The 25,720-nt window shown below is 47.4% G+C and overlaps 1 protein-coding gene across 1 annotated transcript in view; it reads right to left on the reverse strand.

The window, feature by feature from the left end:
* Positions 1-25,720, reverse strand: part of SLC22A7 (solute carrier family 22 member 7) — a 246,886-nt gene that overhangs the window by 140,267 nt on the left and 80,899 nt on the right. The window contains exons 2-6 of the mRNA XM_073673276.1: positions 21,370-21,473; positions 18,569-18,723; positions 15,675-15,843; positions 15,374-15,497; positions 8,300-8,403 (exon numbers count right to left, since the gene is read on the reverse strand). Of these exons, the coding sequence (XP_073529377.1) occupies positions 8,300-8,403; positions 15,374-15,497; positions 15,675-15,843; positions 18,569-18,723; positions 21,370-21,473 (656 nt within the window). The remainder of the gene's footprint in view (positions 1-8,299; positions 8,404-15,373; positions 15,498-15,674; positions 15,844-18,568; positions 18,724-21,369; positions 21,474-25,720) is intronic.

Here is a 25,720-nt window from a genome sequence, read left to right on the forward strand (position 1 = left end):
TGTCTGTTGTCAGGTGGACTCTCCCAGTAACTGCGTTGTTGAGGTCACGGCAGATGTTTTGGGACACGTGCTTGTGTAGTGCGGGGATGGCACACCGGGCAAAATAGTGTCGGCTGGGGACCGAGTACCGAGGGACGGCCACCGCCATAAGGTTGCGGAAGGAGTCCGTCTCCACAAGCCTAAAAGGCAGCATTTCCAACGCAAGCAGTCGTGAAATGTGCGAATTTAGGACTGTGGCCTGTGGCGCGTTAGCTGCGAATTTCCGCTTTCGTTCAAAGGTCTGGGATATGGACAATTGAACGCTGCGGTGGGACGTGGACGTTGATGCTGTTTCTTGAGAAACTGCCATAACAAGTGAAGACTGAGAGGAGGGGGCATCTTTACATGCAGTATGGACAGGGGATTGCCTTGCACACACAACAGGGGGTTCTATTGCACGCACAACAGTGGAAGAAGCAGTGGTGACACCCGCTGACACTGGTCGTGGACCCTGGGGTTCGCCCCACAGAGTCGGGTGCTTTGCTGCCATGTGCTTGATCATGCTGGTGGTGGTCAGGCTGGTAGTTTTGTCACCCCTGCTGATGCTGGCATGGCAGGTGGTACAAATGGCCTTTTTGGGGTTATCAGCAGAGTCTTTAAAAAAATTCCAGACTCTGGAAGACCTACCGGTTGTACTGGCAACGTCCCTCGTGTTGGTGCTACGGGGAACTGTTACCTGCCTTCTGTGTTCGGCCACCACACTGCTTCTTCCTGCCTGTTGGGGTACTCTGCCTCCCTCCCCCTGTGTGCTGCTGTCCTCCATCTGCATGTCCTCCTGCCACGTTGGGTCAGTTACTAGATCATCCACCACCTCCTCCTCTTCCACTTGCGCACCACGATCCTCCTCCTCACTTCCTGACAATTGTGTCTCGTCATCGTCCACCTCTTGTGACAAATTGCCAGCGTCGACTTCCTGTGGCCGTGGCTGTTCAAATATTTGGGCATCGCTACATGGGATCTCCTCTTCCACCACATCAAGCGGAGCAGACGAGGGGCACAAATCTGGAAATGGACCAGTGAACAGCTCATCAGAGTGTCCAAGTGTGGGATCAGTTGCTGTCTGACGACACTCGGCATGGTGGGAGGAAGGATCATCAGGGTGAGGAGGAGTATGCGGTCGAGACTCACGGCTACTAAGATTTGACCGTGTGGAAGACAGACCGAAGGTGGTGGTGCCCAGGTAACTGGAAGTATTATCTGCTATCCAATTAATAACCTGTTCACACTGATCAGTTCGCAATACTGGTGTTGTTCTGTGCTTCCCTAGTAATTCGGTCAAGAACTGGGAGCGAGAAGATGTGGCTGTTGGTTGTGGCACATTTTCACCTTGGCCACGGCCCCGTCCTCTGCACGCACCATCACCAGAACGTCCACTTCCACGTCCCTTGCCATGCGCCTTGCCCATTGTAAAGGAAGTAAAATATCTTACACTTGCACTATCAATGGAAAAAGGGTAATAAAGAGTAGATTAGAACCGTGGAAGAGGAAAACCACAGTTCTATTTCTCTTGCCTACACCCGAATCTTTTAAACAATCTGAACAATCAGGGAGAAACTATTACTGTTTTTCTTTACGGAAAAAATACCAAAAGCTGAATAATAGAGATTTTTTACCGTGGAAAGGCAAAACCACAGTTATAATTTACTGGTGTATACCAGACTCTTTTAAACAGATATATTTGTGTCAGGACAATCAGGAGACACTATTACTGTTTTTCTTTACGGCAAAAAATGTCAAAAGAAGGATAATACAGAGATTTGACCCGTGGAACTGCAAAACCACAGTTCTATTTCTCGGGCCTACAGCAGACTATTTTCAACAGATATATTTGTGTCTGAACAATCAGGAGACACTATTACTGTTTTTCTTTACGGCAAAAAATGACAAAAGCAGGATAATAGAGATTTTTCACAGTGGAACGGAAAAACCGCAGTTATAATTTACTGGTGTATACCAGACTCTTTTAAACAGATATATTGGTGTCTGAACAATCAGGAGACACTATTACTGTTTTTCTTTACGGAAAAAATGACAAAAGCTGGATAATAGAGATTTTTTACCGTGGAACGGCAAAACCACAGTTATAATTTATTGGTGTATACCTGACTTTTTTAAATAGATATATTTGCGGCTGAACAGTGAGCGACACGCTCAAACTGCTTTTTTTTTTAGGTAAAAATGGCCCAAAACTGGATAATACAGAGGTTTGAACCGTGGAACTGCAAAACCACACTTCTATTTCTATGGCCTACACCAGACTCTTTTAAAAATATATATTTGTGTCTGAACTGTCACAGACACACTTTTTTTTTTTGGGGGGGGGGACACCAAAAGGTTAATAAGACGGGTATTTGTACAGTGTAAAGGAGGAAAAAAAAAGAAAAAAGAGGATTTAGATGGAAAAAAAGGATTTTTCCTGGCCCCTGAGACCTGGAGCTAAGTCCAGCAATTTCAGAAACAGGAGCACACAGGACTGTAATGCAGCGTTTGCTGGTATAACCACTGCGTCTCCTATACAGCCTGCCTGCCTGCCTGCCTGATATCTGGGATGGATATTAGTCCTGAGAAGGACTGTTTGTTTGATCTGGCAGCCTTTACAGACCCTACACTAACTATTTCGCAGTATAAATCTCTCCCTAAATCAGCAGCGCTGTCCTTACACTGTCTGATCCGGAGCGACTGTGTCCAAGATGGCGGCGCCCGGTTTTAAATACTCGAGGTGACGCTGTGCGGCCAGCCAATCACTGTAATGCCCACAAACAACATGGCTGCGGCATTACAGTGACTGGCTGGCAATCCCTGCATGTTCATTGGCTCTGTAAAGAGCGCCAAACATGCAGGGCGGTGACCGGAGCTCCCGCCCGAGCAACCCGGAAATGCTCGGTGCTCGCCGAACATCCCGAGTAGCGTTATGCTCGGGCGAGTACCGAGCAGTGTCGAGCATGCTCGCTCAACACTAATTAGGAGCGATCTTACTGCAATGTACAAATAGATGAGGGGGCAGTGCAGACAACTATATTACACCTAGGCCTGTGTGACAAAGGGACATCCACTGCGTCCAGAGCAAAGAAGGTTCAATCATAATCACAGACGGGGATTCTTTACTGTCAAGGAGTGAGACTATGGATTCTTTACTGTAAGAGCAGTGACACTATGGATTCTTTACTGTCAAGGAGTGAGACTATGGATTCTATACTGTAAGAGCAGTGAGACTATGGATTCTTTACTGTCAAGCAGTGAGACTATGGATTCTATACTGTAAGAGCAGTGAGACTATGGATCCTTTACAGTAAGAGCAGTGATACTATGGATTCTTTACTGTAAGAGCAGTGAGACTATGGATTCTTTACTGTAAGAGCAGTGAGACTATGGATTCTTTACTGTAAGAGCAGTGAGACTATGGATCCTTTACTGTAAGAGCAGTGAGACTATGGATTCTTTACTGTAAGAGCAGTGACACTATGGATTCTTTACTGTAAGAGCAGTGATACTATGGATTCTTTACTGCAAGAGCAGTGAGACTATGGATTCTATACTGTAAGAGCAGTGAGACTATGGATCCTTTACTGTAAGAGCAGTGAGACTATGGATCCTTTACAGTAAGAGCAGTGATACTATGGATTCTTTACTGTAAGAGCAGTGATACTATGGATTCTTTACTGCAAGAGCAGTGAGACTATGGATCCTTTACTGTAAGAGCAGTGAGACTATGGATTCTATACTGTAAGAGCAGTGAGACTATGGATCCTTTACAGTAAGAGCAGTGATACTATGGATTCTTTACTGTAAGAGCAGTGATACTATGGATTCTTTACTGCAAGAGCAGTGAGACTATGGATCCTTTACTGTAAGAGCAGTGATACTATGGATTCTTTACTGTAAGAGCAGTGATACTATGGATTCTTTACTGTAAGAGCAGTGATACTATGGATTCTTTACTGTAAGAGCAGTGAGACTATGGATTCTTTACTGTAAGAGCAGTGATACTATGGATTCTTTACTGCAAGAGCAGTGAGACTATGGATCCTTTACAGTAAGAGCAGTGATACTATGGATTCTTTACTGTAAGAGCAGTGATACTATGGATTCTTTACTGTAAGAGCAGTGATACTATGGATTCTATACTGCAAGAGCAGTGAGACTATGGATCCTTTACTGTAAGAGCAGTGAGACTATGGATCCTTTACAGTAAGAGCAGTGATACTATGGATTCTTTACTGTAAGAGCAGTGATACTATGGATTCTTTACTGCAAGAGCAGTGAGACTATGGATCCTTTACTGTAAGAGCAGTGAGACTATGGATTCTATACTGTAAGAGCAGTGAGACTATGGATCCTTTACAGTAAGAGCAGTGATACTATGGATTCTTTACTGCAAGAGCAGTGAGACTATGGATTCTTTACTGTAAGAGCAGTGAGACTATGGATTCTTTACTGTAAGAGCAGTGACACTATGGATTCTTTACTGTAAGAGCAGTGAGACTATGGATTCTTTACTGTAAGAGCAGTGAGACTATGGATTCTTTACTGTAAGAGCAGTGAGACTATGGATTCTTTACTGTAAGAGCAGTGATACTATGGATTCTTTACTGTAAGAGCAGTGAGACTATGGATTCTTTACTGTAAGAGCAGTGAGACTATGGATTCTTTACTGTAAGAGCAGTGAGACTATGGATTCTTTACTGTAAGAGCAGTGAGACTATGGATCCTTTACTGTAAGAGCAGTGAGACTATGGATTCTTTACTGTAAGAGCAGTGACACTATGGATTCTTTACTGTAAGAGCAGTGATACTATGGATTCTTTACTGCAAGAGCAGTGAGACTATGGATTCTTTACTGTAAGAGCAGTGAGACTATGGATTCTATACTGTAAGAGCAGTGAGACTATGGATCCTTTACAGTAAGAGCAGTGATACTATGGATTCTTTACTGTAAGAGCAGTGATACTATGGATTCTTTACTGCAAGAGCAGTGAGACTATGGATCCTTTACTGTAAGAGCAGTGAGACTATGGATTCTATACTGTAAGAGCAGTGAGACTATGGATCCTTTACAGTAAGAGCAGTGATACTATGAATTCTTTACTGCAAGAGCAGTGAGACTATGGATTCTTTACTGTAAGAGCAGTGAGACTATGGATTCTTTACTGTAAGAGCAGTGACACTATGGATTCTTTACTGTAAGAGCAGTGAGACTATGGATTCTTTACTGTAAGAGCAGTGAGACTATGGATTCTTTACTGTAAGAGCAGTGAGACTATGGATTCTTTACTGTAAGAGCAGTGATACTGTGGATTCTTTACTGCAACAGCAGTGACACTATGGATTCTTTACTGTAAGAGCAGTGAGACTATGGATTCTTTACTGTAAGAGCTTTGACACTATGGAGTCTTTAGTGTAAGAGCAGTGAGACTATGGATTCTTTACTGTCAAGCAGTGAGACTATGGATTCTTTACTGTAAGAGCAGTGAGACTATGGATTCTTTACTGTAAGAGCAGTGAGACTATGAATTCTTTACTGTAAGAGCTTTGACACTATGGATTCTTTACTGTAAGAGCAGTGACACTATGGATTCTTTACTGTAAGAGCAGTGAGGCTATGGATTCTTTACTGTAAGAGCAGTGAGACTATGGATTCTTTACTGTAAGAGCAGTGACACTATGGATTCTTTACTGTCAAGCAGTGAGACTATGGATTCTTTACTGTAAGAGCAGTGAGACTATGGATTCTTTACTGTAACAGCAGTGACACTATGGATTCTTTACTGTAAGAGCAGAGAGACTATGGATTCTTTACTGTAAGAGCTTTGACACTATGGATTCTTTACTGTAAGAGCAGTGAGACTATGGATTCTTTACTGTAAGAGCTTTGACACTATGGATTCTTTACTGTAAGAGCAGTGAGACTATGGATTCTTTACTGTAAGAGCAGTGAGACTATGGATTCTTTACTGTAAGAGCAGTGACACTATGGCTTCTCTATTGTCAAGCAGTGAGACTATGGATTCTTTACTGTAAGAGCAGTGAGACTATGGATTCTTTACTGTAACAGCAGTGACACTATGGATTCTTTACTGTAAGAGCAGTGAGACTATGGATTCTTTACTGTAAGAGCTTTGACACTATGGATTCTTTAGTGTAAGAGCAATGAGACTATGGATTCTTTACTGTCAAGCAGTGAGACTATTAATTCTTTACTGTAACAGCAGTGACACTATGGATTCTTTACTGTAAGAGCAGTGAGACTATGTATTCTTTACTGTAAGAGCTTTGACACTATGGATTCTTTAGTGTAAGAGCAGTGAGACTATGGATTCTTTACTGTCAAGCAGTGAGACTATGGATTCTTTACTGTAAGAGCAGTGAGACTATGGATTCTTTACTGTAAGAGCAGTGAGACTATGAATTCTTTACTGTAAGAGCTTGGACACTATGGATTCTTTACTGTAAGAGCAGTGACACTATGGATTCTTTACTGTCAAGCAGTGAGACTATGGATTCTTTACTGTAAGAGCAGTGAGACTATGGATTCTTTACTGTAACAGCAGTGACACTATGGATTCTTTACTGTAAGAGCAGGGAGACTATGGATTCTTTACTGTAAGAGCTTTGACACTATGGATTCTTTACTGTAAGAGCAGTGAGACTATGGATTCTTTACTGTAAGAGCTTTGACACTATGGATTCTTTACTGTAAGAGCAGTGAGACTATGGATTCTTTACTGTAAGAGCAGTGAGACTATGGATTCTTTACTGTAAGAGCAGGGAGACTATGGATTCTTTACTGTAAGAGCTTTGACACTATGGATTCTTTACTGTAAGAGCAGTGACACTGTGGATTCTTTACTGTAAGAGCAGTGAGACTATGGATTCTTTACTGTAAGAGCAGTGAGACTATGGATTCTTTACTATAAGAGCAGTGAGACTATGGATTCTATACTGTAAGAGCAGTGAGACTATGGATCCTTTACAGTAAGAGCAGTGATACTATGGATTCTTTACTGTAAGAGCAGTGAGACTATGGATTCTTTACTGTAAGAGCAGTGAGACTATGGATTCTTTACTGTAAGAGCAGTGACACTATGGCTTCTCTATTGTCAAGCAGTGAGACTATGGATTCTTTACTGTAAGAGCAGTGAGACTATGGATTCTTTACTGTAACAGCAGTGACACTATGGATTCTTTACTGTAAGAGCAGTGAGACTATGGATTCTTTACTGTAAGAGCTTTGACACTATGGATTCTTTACTGTAAGAGCAGTGACACTGTGGATTCTTTACTGTAAGAGCAGTGAGACTATGGATTCTTTACTGTAAGAGCAGTGAGACTATGGATTCTTTACTGTAAGAGCTTTGACACTATGGATTTTTTACTGTAAGAGTAGTGAGACTATGGATTCTTTACTGTAAGAGCAGTGAGACTATGGATTCTTTACTGTAAGAGCAGTGAGACTATGGATTCTTTGCTGTCAAGCAGTGAGACTATGGATTCTTTACTGTAAGAGCAGTGAGACTATGGATTCTTTACTGTAAGAGCAGTGAGACTGTGGATTCTTTACTGTAAGAGCAGTGAGACTATGGATTCTTTACTGTAAGAGCAGTGAGATTATGGATTCTTTTCTGTAAGAGCAGTGAGACTATGGATTCTTTACTGTAAGAGCAGTGAGACTGTGGATTCTTTACTGTAAGAGCAGTGAGACTATGGATTCTTTACTGTAAGAGCAGTGAGATTATGGATTATTTTCTGTAAGAGCAGTGAGACTGTGGAACTGTTTGCCACATAATGTTGTAATGAGTGATTCACTATAACATTGATCTAGGGAACTCCTCTGATCGCTGTATGTGGAGTCAGTGAGGAATTTTTCCCCTGATAAGGAGCTATTAGTATTTGCCCCTGGGGTTCTGCTTCCTCTGGATCAACATGTTGGGTTATAGGTTGAACTTGTTAGACTTATGCTGTCCTTGTACCTTGTCCGGGTAACACTGTGAGGAGCAGGATGGAGGCAGATTCGTAGGAGGAGATGACCCAACGTCCCCGATGTCAGTGGTGGTCTTTCATACGGTTCCCCTGAATTTGGAGTTGGACAGAGTAGACCTGCAGCTGCTCTCCCCCCGCTCCCCATTCAGAACACATGAAGGGGGATTATAACAGATTATCTGTCACCATACAGCCACACACCTCCACCAACATTCTGTACCCCAAATCTGCAGAGACCCCAGACCCACCGTGCATCCCCAGGGGTAGAAGCGTAGTGTCCTACCACATGATCCCCAGACACAGGGTGTTCTTCCTGAGCTGTCGGGTCTTCACCAAATCCCAGAAGTTGTATTTTCTAATCTCCAACGAGACAGTCTTCTGCAGAACCTGTCATAGAGGGAGAGAGATAATTACCCCCCACTCTGTATACAGCACCTCGACTTCTATACATCCCCTCACCCTGTATACGGCACCTCGACTTCTCCTATACATCCTTCCACCCTGTATATCATAGAATCCTGGAATGTTAGAGTTGGAAGGTGTGAGGAGCTGGCCTTGTTCTTAAGACTATTGGACCAATGGACGTAGAGCAGAGGCCGCGGCTCTAAGGGATGCAGACTTTTTCCAGCACGGAGCACCGGTTACGTCAATCTTATTGTTGTGTTTTATTAGAGATTTGCTTGCTTGTCAGTTCAGCCTCAGGAATCAATGTTTCCATTCAGTGACAGTAAGCAGAGGAAGACGTGCGGGCTGGATCTTATGCATGCACAAAGCCAGACACAAGATTGATAATCAAAGTAATCATTCCATTAATCTCGTTATTGCCTCAGGGGCCTCAAACCAATGTTCTCCCAGCCATTAGTCCCATTGTGTGGATGGGGTTAGTAGATCCAGCGGAGCCATCACAACAAGAGTCTTGCATGCAGTTTCAGGTAATGGGTTCCACCTGACAAAAATACCCCCGCCAATGGACAGTTAGCTTAGGGGAGTGGGTGTAAACAGTTCTGCCCATTCAGGGGGCTGATCCCAGGAAAGGAGGATTATAAGCCACATGTTTAGTGAGGGAGTTGGGAGAGTGACGTCGAAGGGAGAGGATCTAGGCTGAGGTCCTGGTGTCCATGGATGGCCTGTGGAGTTTTGCCGATCGGTTGCAGGCTGGGCTGGTTTTCCCTGCTACGGTTGAGGGATCTGTCGTCTGGATTTTTGCAACTGTCTTAAAGACACTTCGGTAATGTTATCTGCCATCTGGAAGAGGGTGGACTGTGGCTACAAACTATTCTGACGGGAGGTACTAAATCTGTGGGCCAACCAAAAGACAGAAGAACCGAGGAGGGGGTCTTGTGGACTGGGGGCAATGTATTTTGGCTATTTACCTGGAGTTGTTGTAAAACCGTAGATGTAAGGAATAAAAAACAGTTGCATCGTTAACCAGCCTAGGTGATTATTACAACCCACAACCTCAGATCTTCACGAAGGGACCTCCAGGGTCATGTCCAACCCCCGGCTCAATGCAGGAGTCACTAAACCATCTCAGACAAATGTCTGTCCAGCCTCTGTGTGAAGACTTCCATTGAAGGAGAACTCACCTCTTGTGGCCACCTCTTCCACTCAGTGATCACCCTTGTGAAGACCCGGGGTCTTCCGTGGGCTTAACACTACTCAGACAACACAGGGTGATGGTAATACAGTGTGACAATACTTTATTGAACCACCAAACAGACAATAAACATATAGAACAGTCCCAGCAAGTACCCAAGAAGGTGCAAAATTACACAGTCTCACCCTTCCGCTCCACCTGCCTGGGATAGAACATCTGCAACTTTGGGACTTCCAGGGCCAACTACCTCAACCAATTGCCCCCCGTTTCTGGCGGGGCCCCACAGAGAGGAGGTAGCGGCAAGCCACCCTCCCACCCTGGCCTCTCTGAGAGTTTCCATGGGTTCCAGCGACCGGAGAGTCCCACCTGGCAATCCCAAACAACATATCCATGGGGCCAGGTGACTTCATCATCCCAACCTGGTTTCCCAAATGTATCCATGGGTTCTCTGATGGTCAATGGAGCAGATCAGTATCCTTCCAGTCAGGGCCTTGTACCCTTAGGCCGGAATCCTGTAGAATCCAAATCTGTGTCTCTCTGGATAAAGCCATGCTACCATTCTGTTTGCAGCAGAATAGAAAACCCTTTTTATATTTACATATGTGGCTAAGATCATTAGTCGCAGGTTGGGGGAAAGGTGCAGGGATCAGGTCTCATTGTTTGAGCTAATCCACCTGCTCTTGTAAATAAACTAGCTGGCTTAGTACAATATGCAATTAGCATAGTAACAAACATCATTGTTCCCAAACACTAAGTCACTGTCCTTCTTGACCAGCCAGAGAAATACACCTACATTCAAAGGTCAACACAAACACAATAGTGTATTTCTCTTGGCTTAACAAATCTAGACGTCTGGCTGATTACGATTAGAAGCTGTTTCGTCACAACAACCCTCTTTGTCAAAAAGTGTCTTCTAATATCTAATCTGTATCTTCTTTCAATTTCATCCCATTGCTTCTCGTGTTTCAATGTGCAAATGAGAATAAAGATGATCCTTCTACAGTGTGACAGCCCTTCAGATATTTGTAGACAGCTATTAAGTTTCCTCTGTCTTCTTTTTTGCAAGCTAAACATTCCCAGATCCTCTAACCGTTCCTCGTAGGACATTGTTTGCAGACCGGTCACCATCCTGGTCGCTCTTCTCTGAACTTGCTCCAGTTTTTCAAGTATTTTTTTTTAACTGTGGTGCCCAGATGAGGTCTGACCAAAGAGGAGTAGAGGGGAAAATTACTTCACGTGATCTAGACGGTATGCTTCTGTTACTACATCCCAGAATTGTGTTTGCCTTTTTGCTGCGGCATCACACTGTTGACTCCTGTGCAGTCTGTGATCTATTAGTATACCCAAGTCTTTTTCACACGTGCTGTTGCTTAGTTCTATTCCTCCCATTCTGTAGATGTAATTTTCATGTTTCTTGCCCAGATGTAGGATCTTGCATTTCTCCCTGTTAAATACCATTCTATTAGTCGCTGCCTATTGTTCAAGCTTATCTAGATCCTTCTGAATCCTTTCCCGGTCTTCTCCAGTGTTCGCTATCCCTCCTAGCTTTGCATCATCTGCAGATGTGATTAGTTTATCTTCAGTTCCCTTATCTTGAAAATGAATAAAAATATTTAACAACACTGGGGCGTGGACAGAGCCTTGTGGTCCCCACTGGAAACACTCTTCCAAATGGATGTGCAACCATTTATTACCACTCTTTGAGTATGATCACTGAGCCAGTTATGAATCCACCTAACCGCTGTCTTGTCCGTTCCATAGTTGGTCATTTTTTCAATAAGGATAGTATGAGATACTTTATCAAATACTTTGCTGAAACTGAGATATACTATATCTACTGCGCTTCCCTGATCCACCCAGTCAGTGATTCCATCATAGAAGGAAATTAGATTAGTCTGGCATGACTTGTTTGCTACAAACCCATGTTGGCTCTGGATCACTTCATTCTTATAAAGGTACTTGCATTCATGTTGTTTAATAATTAATTCAAAGATCTTTCCTGGTATAGAAGTAAGGCTCACAGGCCTATAGTTCCCGGGATCCATCTTCCTCCCCTTTTTGAAGATAGGGACAACATTTGCTCTTCTCCAGTCTTCTGGGACTTCTCCTGTTCTCCAAGAATTTCCAAAGATTATGGAGAGTGGTTCTAAACTTTCTTCTACGATCTCCTTCAGTACTCTGGGGTGTAATTCATCTGGACCTGGAGACTTGAAGTCATTTATATTAGCTAAATATTCCCTGACTATCTCTCTGTTTATAGATAGTGTGGATTCTTCTATTCCTTCAATAGTACAGTGAAGATCAGTTGATGTTACATTTACTTTCTGAGAGAAAACTGATGCAAAATAGGAATTTAATAGTTCGGTCTTCTCAGCATCATTTTTTACCACTTTACCATTTTCTTCCTGTAAAAATCCTATAAGCCCTTCCACCCTGTATATAGCACCCGAGTTTTCTGATGATTTTTCTGATACCACCATTCCTTTACACTACACCCCATTTTCCTTTCCAGAGCAATCAGAAATTACAAGGCCTCCGCCCTACCTTGTAGAGACCCCACTACCTCGTAGAGCCCTCGCTACCTCGTAGAGCCCCCACTACCTCGTAGAGCCCTCACTCCTTCGTAGAGCCCCCACTACCTTGTAGAGCCCCCACTACCTTATAGAGCCCCCACTACCTCGTAGAGCACTCACTACCTCGTAGAGCCGCCAATACCTCGTAGAGCCTCCACTACCTCGTAGAGCCCTAGCTACCTCGTAGAGCCCCCACTACCTTGTAGAGCCCTCACTCCCTCGTAGAGCCCCCACTACCTCGTAGAGCCCTCACTACCTCCTAGAGCCCTAGCTACCTCGTAGAGCCCCCACTACCTTGTAGAGCCCTCACTCCCTCGTAGAGCCCCCACTACCTCGTAGAGCCCTCACTACCTCGTAGAGCCCTCACTACCTTGTAGAGCGCCCACTACCTCGTAGAGCCCTCACTACCTCGTAGAGCCCCCACTACCTCGTAGAGCCCTCACTACCTCGTAGAGCCCCCACTACCTCGTAGAGCCCTCACTACCTCGTAGAGCCCTCACTACCTTGTAGAGCCCCCACTACCTCGTAGAGCCCCCACTACCTTGTAGAGCCCTCACTACCTCGTAGAGCCCCCACTACCTCGTAGAGCCCCCAATGCCTCGTAGAGCCCTCACTACCTCATAGAGCCCTCGCTACCACGTAGAGCCCTCGCTGCCTCGTAGAGCCCTCACTACCTCGTAGAGCCCCCACTACCTCGTAGAGCCCCCAATGCCTCGTAGAGCCCTCACTACCTCATAGAGCCCTCGCTACCACGTAGAGCCCCCACTACCTTGCAGAGCCCCCAATACCTCGTAGAGCCCTCACTACCTCGTAGAGCCCCCACTACCTCGTAGAGCCCCCACTACCTTGCTCTCTCCGGTTACAATATGCATTAGACAATTGTAAATTGAAATTAATGTAACTCAATTTTAGTGGATAAATTATCTTTACCCCATGAGAGGATTCTTTTCCGAAAAAAAGGTACAAATAATGGTTATATTTGAGATCTTTTACATTTTTAGAAATAACAGAAAGAGCGGCTGGAAATCTCCATCTGTACATAGGACAAGATCAGGATATAAACTAAAGGTAGAGAGCAGAACAGTACATATAGTACAGGTAGAGAGCTGAACAGTACATATAGTACAGGTAGAGAGCAGAACAGTACATATAGTACAGGTAGAGAGCAGAACAGTACATATAGTACAGGTAGAGAGCAGAACAGTACATATAGTACAGGTAAAGAGCAGAACAGTACATATAGTACAGGTAGAGAGCAGAACAGTGCATATAGTACAGGTAGAGAGCAGAACAGTACATAGAGTACAGGTAGAGAGCAGAACAGTACATATAGTACAGGTAGAGAGCAGAACAGTACATATAGTACAGGTAGAGAGCAGAACAGTACATATAGTACAGGTAGAGAGCAGAACAGTGCATATAGTACAGGTAGAGAGCAGAACAGTACATATAGTACAGGTAGAGAGCAGAACAGTACATATAGTACAGGTAGAGAGCAGAACAGTACATATAGTACAGGTAAAGAGCTGACCAGTACATATAGTACAGGTAGAGAACTGAACAGTACATATAGTACAGGTAAAAAGCTGAACAGTATACATAGCAGAGGTAGAGAGTAGAACAGTACATTTAGTTCAGGTAGTGAACAAAGCAGTTCATATAGCACATGCAGACAGCAGAACAGTACATATAGTACAGGTAGAGAGCAGAGAAGTACATGTAGTACAGGTAGAGAGCAAAACAGTACTTATAGTATAGATAGAGAGCAGAACAGTACATATAGTACAGGTAGAGAGCAGAACAGTACATATAGTACAGATAGAGAGCAGTACAGTGCATATAGTACAGGTAGAGAACAGAACATATAGTACAGGTAGAGAACAGAAAATGTAGTACAGGTAGAGAGCAGTACAGTACATGTAGTACATGCAGTAGAGGTAGAGAGCAGAAAAGAACATGTAGTACAGTTAGAGAGCAGAACAGTACAGGTAGAGAGCAGTACAGTACACATAGTACAGGTAGAAAACTACAGAACATGTTGTACAGGTAGAGAACTATACAGACCTTTGGGTACAATGTATAGTGTATCTCTATGGGAGCTGTATACACTGTGTACTGTGAGCTCCTCCTAGTGGTGACTGCAGGTACAATGTATAATGTATCTCTATGGGAGCTGTATACACTGTGTGCTGTGAGCTCCTCCTAGTGGTGACTGCAGGTACAATGTAGAATGTATCGCTATGGGAGCTGTATACACTGTGTGCTGTGAGCTCCTCCTAGTGGTGACTGCAGGTACAATGTATAATGTATCTCTATGGGAGCTGTATACACTGTGTGCTGTGAGCTCCCACTAGTGGTGACTTCAGGTATAATGTATAATGTATCTCTATGGGAGCAGTATACCCTGTGTGCTGTGAGCTACCACTAGTGGTGACTTCAGGTATAATGTATAATGTATCTCTATGGGAGCTGTATACCCTGTGTGCTGTGAGCTCCTCCTAGTGGTGACTGTAGGTAGAATGTATAATGTATCTCTATGGGAGCTGTATACACTGTGTGCTGTGAGCTCCCACTAGTGGTGACTTCAGGTATAATGTATAATGTATCTCTATGGGAGCTGTATACCCTGTGTGCTGCGAGCTCCCACTAGTGGTGACTTCAGGTATAATGTATCTCTATGGGAACTGTATACACTGTGTGCTGTGAGCTCCCCCTAGTGGTGACTGCAGGTATAATGTATAATATATCTCTATGGGAGCTGTATACACTGTGTGCTGTGAGTTCCTCCTAGTGGTGACTGCAGGTACAATGTATAATGTATCTTTATGGGAGCTGTATACACTGTGTGCTGTGAGCTCCCTCTAGTGGTGACTGCAGGTATAATGTATAATGTATCTCTATGGGAGCTGTATACACTCTGTGCTGTGAACTCCTCCTAGTGGTGACTGCAGGTAGAATGTATAATATATCTCTATGAGAGCTGTATACACTGTGTGCTGTGAGCTCCCCCTAGTGGTGATTGCTGGTAGAATGTGTAATATATCTCTATGAGAGCTGTATACACTGTGTGCTGTGAGCTCCCCCTAGTGGTGGCTGATTAGACTGTGCCCGTTTTCATCCTGCACGTCGTAGCAGCGGCATTTTCTCCTGGTCTGGTGAATCCACCAATGTGTCTGTGGGATTTTACCTCTGGTGAAATCTTCTGGATGAACTCTGACCTTCCGTTCATCTTTGCGCACCTGGTCAGGTACATGTGAGCCGCGGTGGCGTCTTGTTTGGTGAGGAGCCATCGTGCCGACTCAGGGACCCACCTACAGAGGACGTAATGTAGAGGGTGATTCATGTAAGTGGTGATTACACGGTGTCTGCCGGTCATGGTGCGCATATGTGGCTATGTGTGTTTATTATGTGCCACTTCTTGTGTCCCTCTGCGGCTCTTCGCGGAAATGAGCATGTAGCTTATGTGCACAGTAGTCCCAGCTACTCACCACCAGGAGGCGATAGCGAGTAAACAAGGAGAGGTGGCGGCCAGCAGCAGCCAGCGCCAATCTCTTATCAGGTAGGCCAACAAGGCAAGGATCATGTACCCGACCGTCCACGACAGGCTGCTGATGGTACCGCAGAACGTCCGATGAGTGACGTCCGTCCATTCCAGGGCTGCGAGGAGACAGGCAGCAGTCAGCAGATAGTCATCACTGTCCCCAGCCTCCTCCCGCTGCTGCACTGACCACAGCTGACCACCACACTCACTAACTGCCTGTCGGACCCCCTGGTCACTGACATCCTGCCTCTGGAGATCTCGACCCCTGAAAGCGTCTGTGCAGACGTACAGACCAGGACCGCCAACATCCCGAAATCCCAAGACCACCGATGTTCCGAAATCTCAGGACCACCAACTTCCCGAAATCCCAGGATCGCCTGTGTCCCGAAATCCCAGGACCGCCTGTGTCCCGAAATCCCAGGACCGCCTGTGTCCCGAAATCCCAGGACCGCCTGTGTCCCGAAATCCCAGGACCGCCTGTGTCCCAAAATCCCAGGATAGCCAACGTCCCGAAATCCCAGGACCGCCTGTATCCCGAAAACCCAGGACCGCCTGTGTCCCAAAATCCCAGGACCGCCTGTGTCCCGAAATCCCAGGATAGCCAACGTCCCGAAATCCCAGGATAGCCAACGTCCTGAAATCCCAGGACCGGTCATTAGAAGACTTTTCTGTTCTGTCCGGAAGAAAACATTTAAGGCGTCCTTGATTTTTTCTACACATGATTGTGGCTGTGATTCTCCCAGAGACGGTGGCCGACGTCTGATGTCAGGATTCTGGGCAGCAGCCGATCACTGATGTCAGGATTCTGAGCTGCAGCTGATCACCGATGTCAGGATTCTGAGCTGCAGCTGATCACCGATGTCAGGATTCTGAGCTGCAGCTGATCACCGATGTCAGGATTCTGAGCTGCAGCTGATCACCGATGTCAGGATTCTGAGCTGCAGCTGATCACCGATGTCAGGATTCTGAGCTGCAGCTGATCACTGATGTCAGAAAAATTTATGTGGATTTACAGTGGGTACGGAAAGTATTCAGACCCCTTTAAATTTTTCACTCTTTGTTTCATTGCAGCCATTTGGTAAATTCTAGAAAGTTCATTTGTTTTCTCATTAAAGTCCACTCTGCTCCCCATCTTCACTGGAAAAAACAGAAATTTTTGCAAATTTATTAAAAAAGAGAAACTGAAATATCACCTGGTCATAAGTATTCAGCCCCTTTGATCAGTATCGAGTAGAAGCCCCCTTTTGAGCTAGTACAGCCATGAGTCTTCTTGGGAATGACGCAACAAGTTTTTCACACCTGGATTTGGGGATCCTCGGCCATTCTTCCTGGCAGATCCTCTCCAGTTCCGTCAGGTTGGATGGTGAACGTTGGTGGACAGCCATTTTCAGGTCTCTCCAGAGATGCTCAATTGGGTTAAGGTCAGGGCTCTGGCTGGGCCAGTCAAGAATGGTCACAGAGTTGTTCTGAAGCCACTCCTTTGTTATTTTAGCTGTGTGCTTAGGGTCATTGTATTGTTGGAAGGTGAACCTTCGGCCAAGTCTGAGGTCCAGAGCACTCTGGAAGAGGTTTTCATCCAGGATATCTCGGTACTTGGCCACATTCATGTTTCCTTCAATTGCAACCAATCGTCCTGTCCCTGCAGCTGAAAAACACCCCATAGCATGATGCTGCCACCACCATGTTTCACTGTTGGGATTGTATTGGGCAGGTGATGAGCAGTGCCTGGTTTTCTCCACACATACCGCTTAGAATTGTCACCAAAAAGTTCTATCTTCGTCTCATCAGACCAGAGAATCTTATTTCTCATAGTCTGGGAGTCTTTCATGTGTTTTTGAGAAAACTCTATGCGGGGTTTCATATGTTTTACATTGAGGAGAGGCTTCCGTCAGGCCACTCTGCCATAAAGGCCCGACTGGTGGAGGGCTGCAGTGATAGTTAACTTTGTGGAACTTTCTCCCATCTCCCTACTGCATCTCTGGAGCTCAGACACAGTGATCTTGGGGTTCTTCTTTACCTCTCTCACCAAGGCTCTTCTCCCACGATTGCTCAGTTTGGCTGGACAGCCAGGTCTAGGAAGACTTCTGGTGGTCCCAAACTTCTTCTATTTAAGGATTATGGAGGCCACTGTGCTCTTAGGAACCTTGAGTAATGCAGAAATTCTTTTGTAACCTTGGCCAGATCTGTGCCTTGCCACAATTCTGTCTCTGAGCTCCATGGGCAGTTCCTTCGAGCTGATGATTCTCATTTGGTCTGACATGCACTGTGAGCTGTGAGGTCTTATATAGACAGGTGTGTGCCTTTCCAAATCAAGTCCTATCAGTTTAATTAAACACAGCTGGACTCCAATGAAGAAGTAGAACCATCTCAAGGAGGATCACAAGGAAATGGACAGCATGTGACTTACATATGAGTGTCTGAGCAAAGGGTCTGAATACTTATGACCATGTGAGATTTCAGTTTTTCTTTTTTAATAAATTTGCAAAAATTTCTACATTTCTGCTTTTTTCAGTCAGGATGGGGTGCAGAGTGGACTCTAATGAGAAAAAAATGGACTTTTTAGAATTTACCAAATGGCTGCAATGAAACAAAGAGTGAAAAATGTAAAGGGGTCTGAATACTTTCCGTAGCCACTGTACAATGTGTCCGTAACAAATATCATCTAGTCAAGTTGGCGGTCCTGCTGTAGACATTAGACGATGTCCGTCCATCAGGCCATGCCCCTGCCCCAGAAGAGGGGCCCGACCTGCGGTGACTCAGGATCTGGGAAAGAATAGCGCCATCAGATGCCGGAGATCGCTGCCAGCGCCCCATGTTCTCGCTAACAGTAACTGAACGCACCCAGAGTGATGGAGATTAGCGTCATCCCCATGAGACCCACACCGCAGAGCAGCCGACAGATGGAGAACATGATGTAGGAGACGGAGAGCGCAGACATCACGCCAAACACCGCGCTCACCAGGAAGGAAACCAGCAGAATCTTCCTCCGTCCAAACCTGAAGAAGACACAGAAACTAAGAGCAGTGGACACAGAGAGCGGCGGACACCACTGGGAGCGGCAGACACCACTGGGAGCGGCAGACACCACTGGGAGCGGCGGACACCACTGGGAGCGGCGGACACCACTGGGAGCGGCGGACACACAGAGCGGCGGACACCACTGGGAGCGGCAGACACCACTTGGAGCGGCGGACACCACTGAGAGCGGCGGACACCACTGGGAGCGGCGGACACCACTGGAAGCGGCGGACACCACTGGGAGCGGCGGACACCACTGGGAGCGGCGGACACTACTGGGAGCGGCGGACACAGAGAGCGGCAGACACCACTGGGAGTGGCAGACACCACTGAGAGCGGCGGACACCACTGGGAGCGGCGGACACCACTGGGAGCAGCAGACACCACTGAGAGCGGCAGACACCAATGGGAGCGGCGGACACCACTGGGAGCGGCGGACACTACTGGGAGCGGCGGACACAGAGAGCGGCAGACACCACTGGGAGCGGCAGACACCACTGGGAGCGGCGGACACAGAGAGCGGCGGACACCACTGGGAGCGGCGGACACCACTGGGAGCGGCAGACACCACTGGGACCGGCGGACACCACTGGGAGAGGCGGACACCACTGGGAGCGGCGGACACAGAAAGCGGCGGACACCACTGGGAGCGGCAGACACCACTGGGAGCGGCGGACACCACTGGGAGCGGCAGACACCACTGGGAGCGGCAGACACCACTGGGAGCGGCGGACACCACTGGGAGCGGTGGACACCACTGGGAGCGGCAGACACCACTGGGACCGGCGGACACCACTGGGACCGGCGGACACCACTGGGAGCGGCGGACACAGAAAGCGGCGGACACCACTGGGAGCGGCAGACACCACTGGGAGCGGCGGACACCACTGGGAGCGGCAGACACCACTGGGAGCGGCAGACACCACTGGGAGCGGCGGACACTACTGGGAGCGGTGGACACTACTGGGAGCGGCGGACACCACTGGGAGCGGCGGACACAACTGGGAGCGGCGGACACAACTGGGAGCGGCAGACACCACTGGGAGCAGCAGACACCACTGAGAGCGGCAGACACCACTGGGAGCGGCGGACACCACTGGGAGCGGCGGACACCACTGGGACCGGCGGACACCACTGGGAGCGGCGGACACCACTGGGAGCGGCGGACACAGAGAGCGGCGGACACAGAGAGCGGCGGACACCACTAGGAGCGGCAGACACCACTGGGAGCGGCGGATACCACTGGGAGCGGCGGACACTACTGGGAGCGGCGGACACAGAGAGCGGCGGACACCACTGGGAGCGGCGGACACAACTGGGAGCGGCGGACACCACTGGGAGTGGCAGACACCACTGGAAGCGGCAGACACCACTGGGAGCGGCGGACACTACTGGGAGCGGCGGACACAGAGAGCGGCAGACACAGAGAGCGGCAGACACAGAGAGCAGCGGACACCACTGGGAGCGGCGGACACCACTGGGAGCGGTGGACACCACTGGGAGCGGCGGACACCACAGGGAACAGCGAACACCACTGGGAGCGGCGGACACTACTGGGAGCGGTGGACACAGAGAGCGGCGGACACCACTGGGAGCAGCGTACACTACTGGGAGCGGTGGACACAGAGAGCGGCGGACACCACTGGGAGCGGCGGACACCACTAGGAGCGGCGTACACAGAGAGCGGCGGACACCACTGGGAGCGGCGGACACAGAGAGCAGCGGACACCACTGGGAGCGGCGGACACAGAGAGCGGCAGACACCACTGGGAGCGGCGGACCCCACTGGGAGCGGCGGACACCACTGAGAGCGGCGGACACCACTGAGAGCGGCGGACACTGGGAGCGGCGGACACAGAGAGCAACGCTGATCTCCTGAGGAGAGCCGCCAAGCTCCAGGGCTGGTGGGAGCCATGATGGCAGCCATATTGCTTGCCATCCAGATATAGCAATACATTTATACTTTGTGGGATCACAGACCCTTCAGAAACGACAAACTCGGTGCTCAGAGATCACAGTCTGTGGTCGTAACCAGGACAGGACCCCGGAATCGCCTGCAGGTAGAGATTAGAACTGGACCAATGGAGCATTAGATAGAAGCAGATCACATGACATCACAGTGCAGGTGTGCAGATCACATGACATCACAGTGCAGGTGTGCAGATAACATGACATCACAGCGCAGGTGTGCAGATCACATGACATCACTGCGCAGGTGTGCAGATCACATGACATCACTGCGCAGGTGTGCAGATCACATGACATCACTGCGCAGGTGTGCAGATCACATGACATCACAGCGCAGGTGTGCAGATCACATGACATCACAGCGCAGGTTTGCAGATCACATGACATCACAGTGCAGGTGTGCAGATCACATGACATCACTGCGCAGGTGTGCAGATCACATGACATCACTGCGCAGGTGTGCAGATCACATGACATCACAGCGCAGGTGTGCAGATCACATGACATCACAGCGCAGGTGTGCAGATCACATGACATCACCGCGCAGGTGTGCAGATCACATGACATGACAGCGCAGGTGTGCAGATCACATGACATGACAGCGCAGGTGTGCAGATCACATGATATTAGAAACAGGAACTGAAGTTTCAGCTCACCTGTCAGAGAGGAACCCACAGATGAGGGACCCAATTGTGAGACCCAAGAAGAAGAATGTGGCCGCTGCCTGGTTCATCCACTTCCGGTCACACACCAGATCCCACTATAGGAGTCAGAGGAATGAAGGCTGTCAGTGCAGAATCCGAGGGGCAGTGACGCCACCATATATGTTTACACCGGAGAGGAACAGGTTTGTCCTTAGAAAGGTTTTCTGGTTTTCTCTTTGTAACTTTCTTCATTCGTCACTGAGCTTTTACATTTGACCCTTTTCCTAATGTTACGAAGCTCAGAGTGCGGTTTAGGATCAGCCTTAGTTTAGGGTAATAGGTTACTGTTAGGACTTGGATTGGGGCTAGGCTAAGGGCTAGGTTTAGGGTAATAGGTTACTGTTAGGGCTTGGATTGGGGCTAGGCTAAGGGCTAGGTTTAGGGTAATAGGTTACTGTTAGGACTTGGATTGGGGCTAGGCTAAGGGCTAGGTTTAGGGTAATAGGTTAGTTTTAGGACTTGGATTGGGGCTAGGCTAAGGGCTAGGTTTAGGGTAATAGGTTACTGTTAGGACTTGGATTGGGGCTAGGCTAAGGGCTAGGTTTAGGGTAATAGGTTAGTTTTAGGACTTGGATTGGGGCTAGGCTAAGGGCTAGGTTTAGGGTAATAGGTTAGTTTTAGGACTTGGATTGGGGCTAGGCTAAGGGCTAGGTTTAGGGTAATAGGTTACTGTTAGGACTTGGATTGGGGCTAGGCTAAGGGCTAGGTTTAGGGTAATAGGTTACTGTTAGGACTTGGATTTGGGCTAGGCTAAGGGCTAGGTTTAGGGTAATAGGTTACTGTTAGGGCTTGGATTGGGGCTAGGCTAAGGGCTAGGTTTAACGTAATAGGTTACTGTTAGGGCTTGGATTGGGGCTAGGCTAAGGGCTAGGTTTAGGGCAATAGGTTACTGTTAGGACTTGGATTGGGGCTAGGCTAAGGGCTAGGTTTAGGGTAATAGGTTACTGTTAGGACTTGGATTGACGCTAGGCTAAGGGCTAGGTTTAGGGATAAGCTTTAAACAAAAAAACTGACCGGTACATCCAAAACAGAAAACTGGTGTGTACAGGTGCTTACTAAGAGTATTTAGGTAAAAAATGAATCTATCGCGCTACTTACAATATGGTAAAGTATATGGACACAAAAAATTAATAAATAAAAATGCTAAACTCAAAGGGCAAAATGGCAGCATGATATTAAAAAACAAAGTGATAATAATCAGCACAAGTTACAGCACAAATTCACAAAGAGTCCAATAAATAGCAGAGCACAGGGTTAAAACCAGTCCATAATGATGTTTAGTCATCAGTATATCGTTCAAGAGTCCTAAAGCTGCTCAAATATAATGGCAAATGGTGGATGTCCAGATGTTATTTTTCATAAAGGAAAATCCTATTGCGCAGTTACAAAGCCCTAGTGCAGCCAGACGTCAGCTCAAGGGTTAATGTAATATCATCCGGAGCTGACAGCTGATGGTGGGCAATAGGTGGTCCCGTATTGCAGGAGCGTGCAGTACCGTCCGTGCAGACAAGGTGTCAGCTATCAGATTACTTACAGTGCTCGATGACCGGAGCTGACAGCTGATGATGGGCAATAGGTGGTCCCGTAATGCAGGAGCGTGCAGTACCGTCCGTGCAGCACTCGTGCAGACAAGGTGTCCGCTATCAGATTACTTCCTGTGCTCGCTGACCTGAGCTGACAACTGATGGTGGGCAATAGGTGGTCCCGTAATGTAGTGCAGTATCGTTCGTGAAGCACTCGTGCAGACAAGGTGTCAGCTATCAGATTACTTACTGTGCTCCCCGTCCGAGGCTGACAGCTGATGGTGGGAAATAGGTGGTCCCGTAATGCAGGAACATGCAGTATTGTTTGTACAGACAAGGTGTCAGCTATCAGATTACTTACTGTGCTCGCTGACCGGAGCTGACAGTCGATGGTGGGCTATAGGTGGTCCCATAATGCAAGTGCGTAGTGTATCACTCGTGCAGACAAGGTGTCAGCTATCAGATTACTTACTGTGCTCCCCGTCCGAGGCTGACAGCTGATGGTGGGAAATAGGTGGTCCCGTAATGCAGGAACATGCAGTATTGTTCGTACAGACAAGGTGTCAGCTATCAGATTACTTACTGTGCTCCCCGTCCGGAGCTGACAGCTGATGGTGGGTTATAAGTAGTCCCATAATTCAGGAGGGTGCAGTATCGTCCGTGCAGCACTCATGCAGACAAAGTGTCAGCTATCAGATTACTTACTGTGCTCCCCGTCCGGAGCTGACAGCTGATGGTGGTCAATAGGTGGTCCTGTAATGCAGGAGCATGCAGTATTGTTCGTGCAGACAAGGTGTCAGCTATCAGATTACTTCCTGTGCTCCCTGTCTGAGGCTGACAGCTGATGGTGGGCAATAGGTGGTCCCGTAATGCAGGAGCATGCAGTATTGTTCGTGCAGACAAGGTGTCAGCTATCAGATTACTTACTGTGCTCCCCGTCCGGAGCTGACAGCTGATGGTGGGCAATAGGTGGTCCTGTAATGCAGTGCAGTATCGTCCGTGCAGCACTCGTGCAGACAAGGTGTCAGCTATCAGATTACTTACTGTGCTCCCCGTCCGGAGGTGACAGCTGATGGTGGGCAATAGGTGGTCCCGTAATGCAGGAGCATGCAGTATTGTTCGTGCAGACAAGGTGTCAGCTATCAGATTACTTACTGTGCTCCCCGTCCGGACCTGACAGCTGATGGTCGGCAATAGGTGGTCCCGTAATGCAGGAGCATGCAGTATCGTCCGTGCAGCACTCGTGCAGACAAGGTGTCAGCTATCAGATTACTTACTGTGCTCCCTGTCCTAGGCTTGCAGCTGATGGTGGGCTATAGGTGGTCCCATAATGCAGGAGCGTGCAGTATCGTCCGTGCAGCACTCGTGCAGACAAGGTGTCAGCTATCAGATAACTTACTGTGCTCCCCGTCCGGAGCTAACAGCCGATGGTGGGCAATAGGTGGTCCCATAATGCAGTGCGGTATCGCTGTATCGTCCGGTGCCCGCGACCAATCACCGATTTGGGCGCCAAATTTAAATATCGGCCGCGACCAATCACCGATCTTGGCTCCACATTTAAACACCGCTGTACTGATTGGTCGCGGCCGATATTTAAATTTGGCTCCCAAATCAGTGATTGGTCGCGGGCAGCGGCCGCGACCAATCAGCAGAGCGGTATTTAACTTTAGCGCCAAGATCACTGATTGGTCGCGCTCTCCGCACGTGGTGACTGCAGGTATAATGTATAATGTATCTCTATGGGAGCTGTATACCCTGTGTGCTGTGAGCTCCTCCTAGTGGTGACTGCAGGTAGAAAGTATAATATATAGCTATGGGAGCTGTATACACTGTGTGCTGTGAGCTCCCCCTAGTGGTGACTGCAGGTATAATGTATAATGATTTTCTATGGGAGCTGTATACCCTGTGTGCTGTGAGCTCCTCCTAGTGGTGACTGTAGGTAGAATGTTTAATGTATCTCTATGGGAGCTGTATACCCTGTGTGCTGTGAGCTCCTCCTAGTGGTGACTGTAGGTAGAATGTATCATGTATCTCTATGGGAGCTGTGTACACTGTGTGCTGTGAGCTCCCACTAGTGGTGACTTCAGGTATAATGTATTATTTATCTCTATGGGAGCTGTATACACTGTGTGCTGTGAGCTCCTCCTAGTGGTGACTGCAGGTAGAATGTATAATGTATCTCTATGGGAGCTGTATACACTGTGCTGTGAGCTCTCAATAGTGGTGACTTCAGGTATAATGTATAATGTATCTCTATGGGAACTGTATACACTGTGTGCTGTGAGCTCCCACTAGTGGTGACTGCAGGTAGAATGCATAATGTATGTCTATGGGAGCTGTATACACTGTGTGCTGTGAGCTCCTCCTAGTGGTGACTGCAGGTAGAATGTATAATGTATCTCTATGGGAGCTGTATACACTGTGCTGTGAGCTCCTCCTAGTGGTGACTGCAGGTAGAATGTATAATGTATCTCTATGGGAGCTGTATACACTGTGTGCTGTGAGCTCCTCCTAGTGGTGACTGCAGGTAGAATGTATAATGTATTTCTATGGGAGCTGTGTACACTGTGTGCTGTGAGCTCCTCCTAGTGGTGACTGCAGGTAGAATGTATAATGTTTCTATATGGGAGCTGTATACACTGTGTGCTGTGAGCTCCCCCTAATGGTGACTGCAGGTATAATGTATAATGTATCTCTATGGGAGCTGTATGCCCTGTGTGCTGTGAGCTCCTCCTAGTGGTGACTGCAGATATAATGTATAATGTATCTCTATGGGAGCT

The sequence above is a fragment of the Phyllobates terribilis genome, unplaced genomic scaffold, assembly GCF_046119375.1.
Source record: "Phyllobates terribilis strain yellow unplaced genomic scaffold, ASM4611937v1 Scaffold_3__8_contigs__length_932513732, whole genome shotgun sequence".
Taxonomy (NCBI): domain Eukaryota; kingdom Metazoa; phylum Chordata; class Amphibia; order Anura; family Dendrobatidae; genus Phyllobates; species Phyllobates terribilis.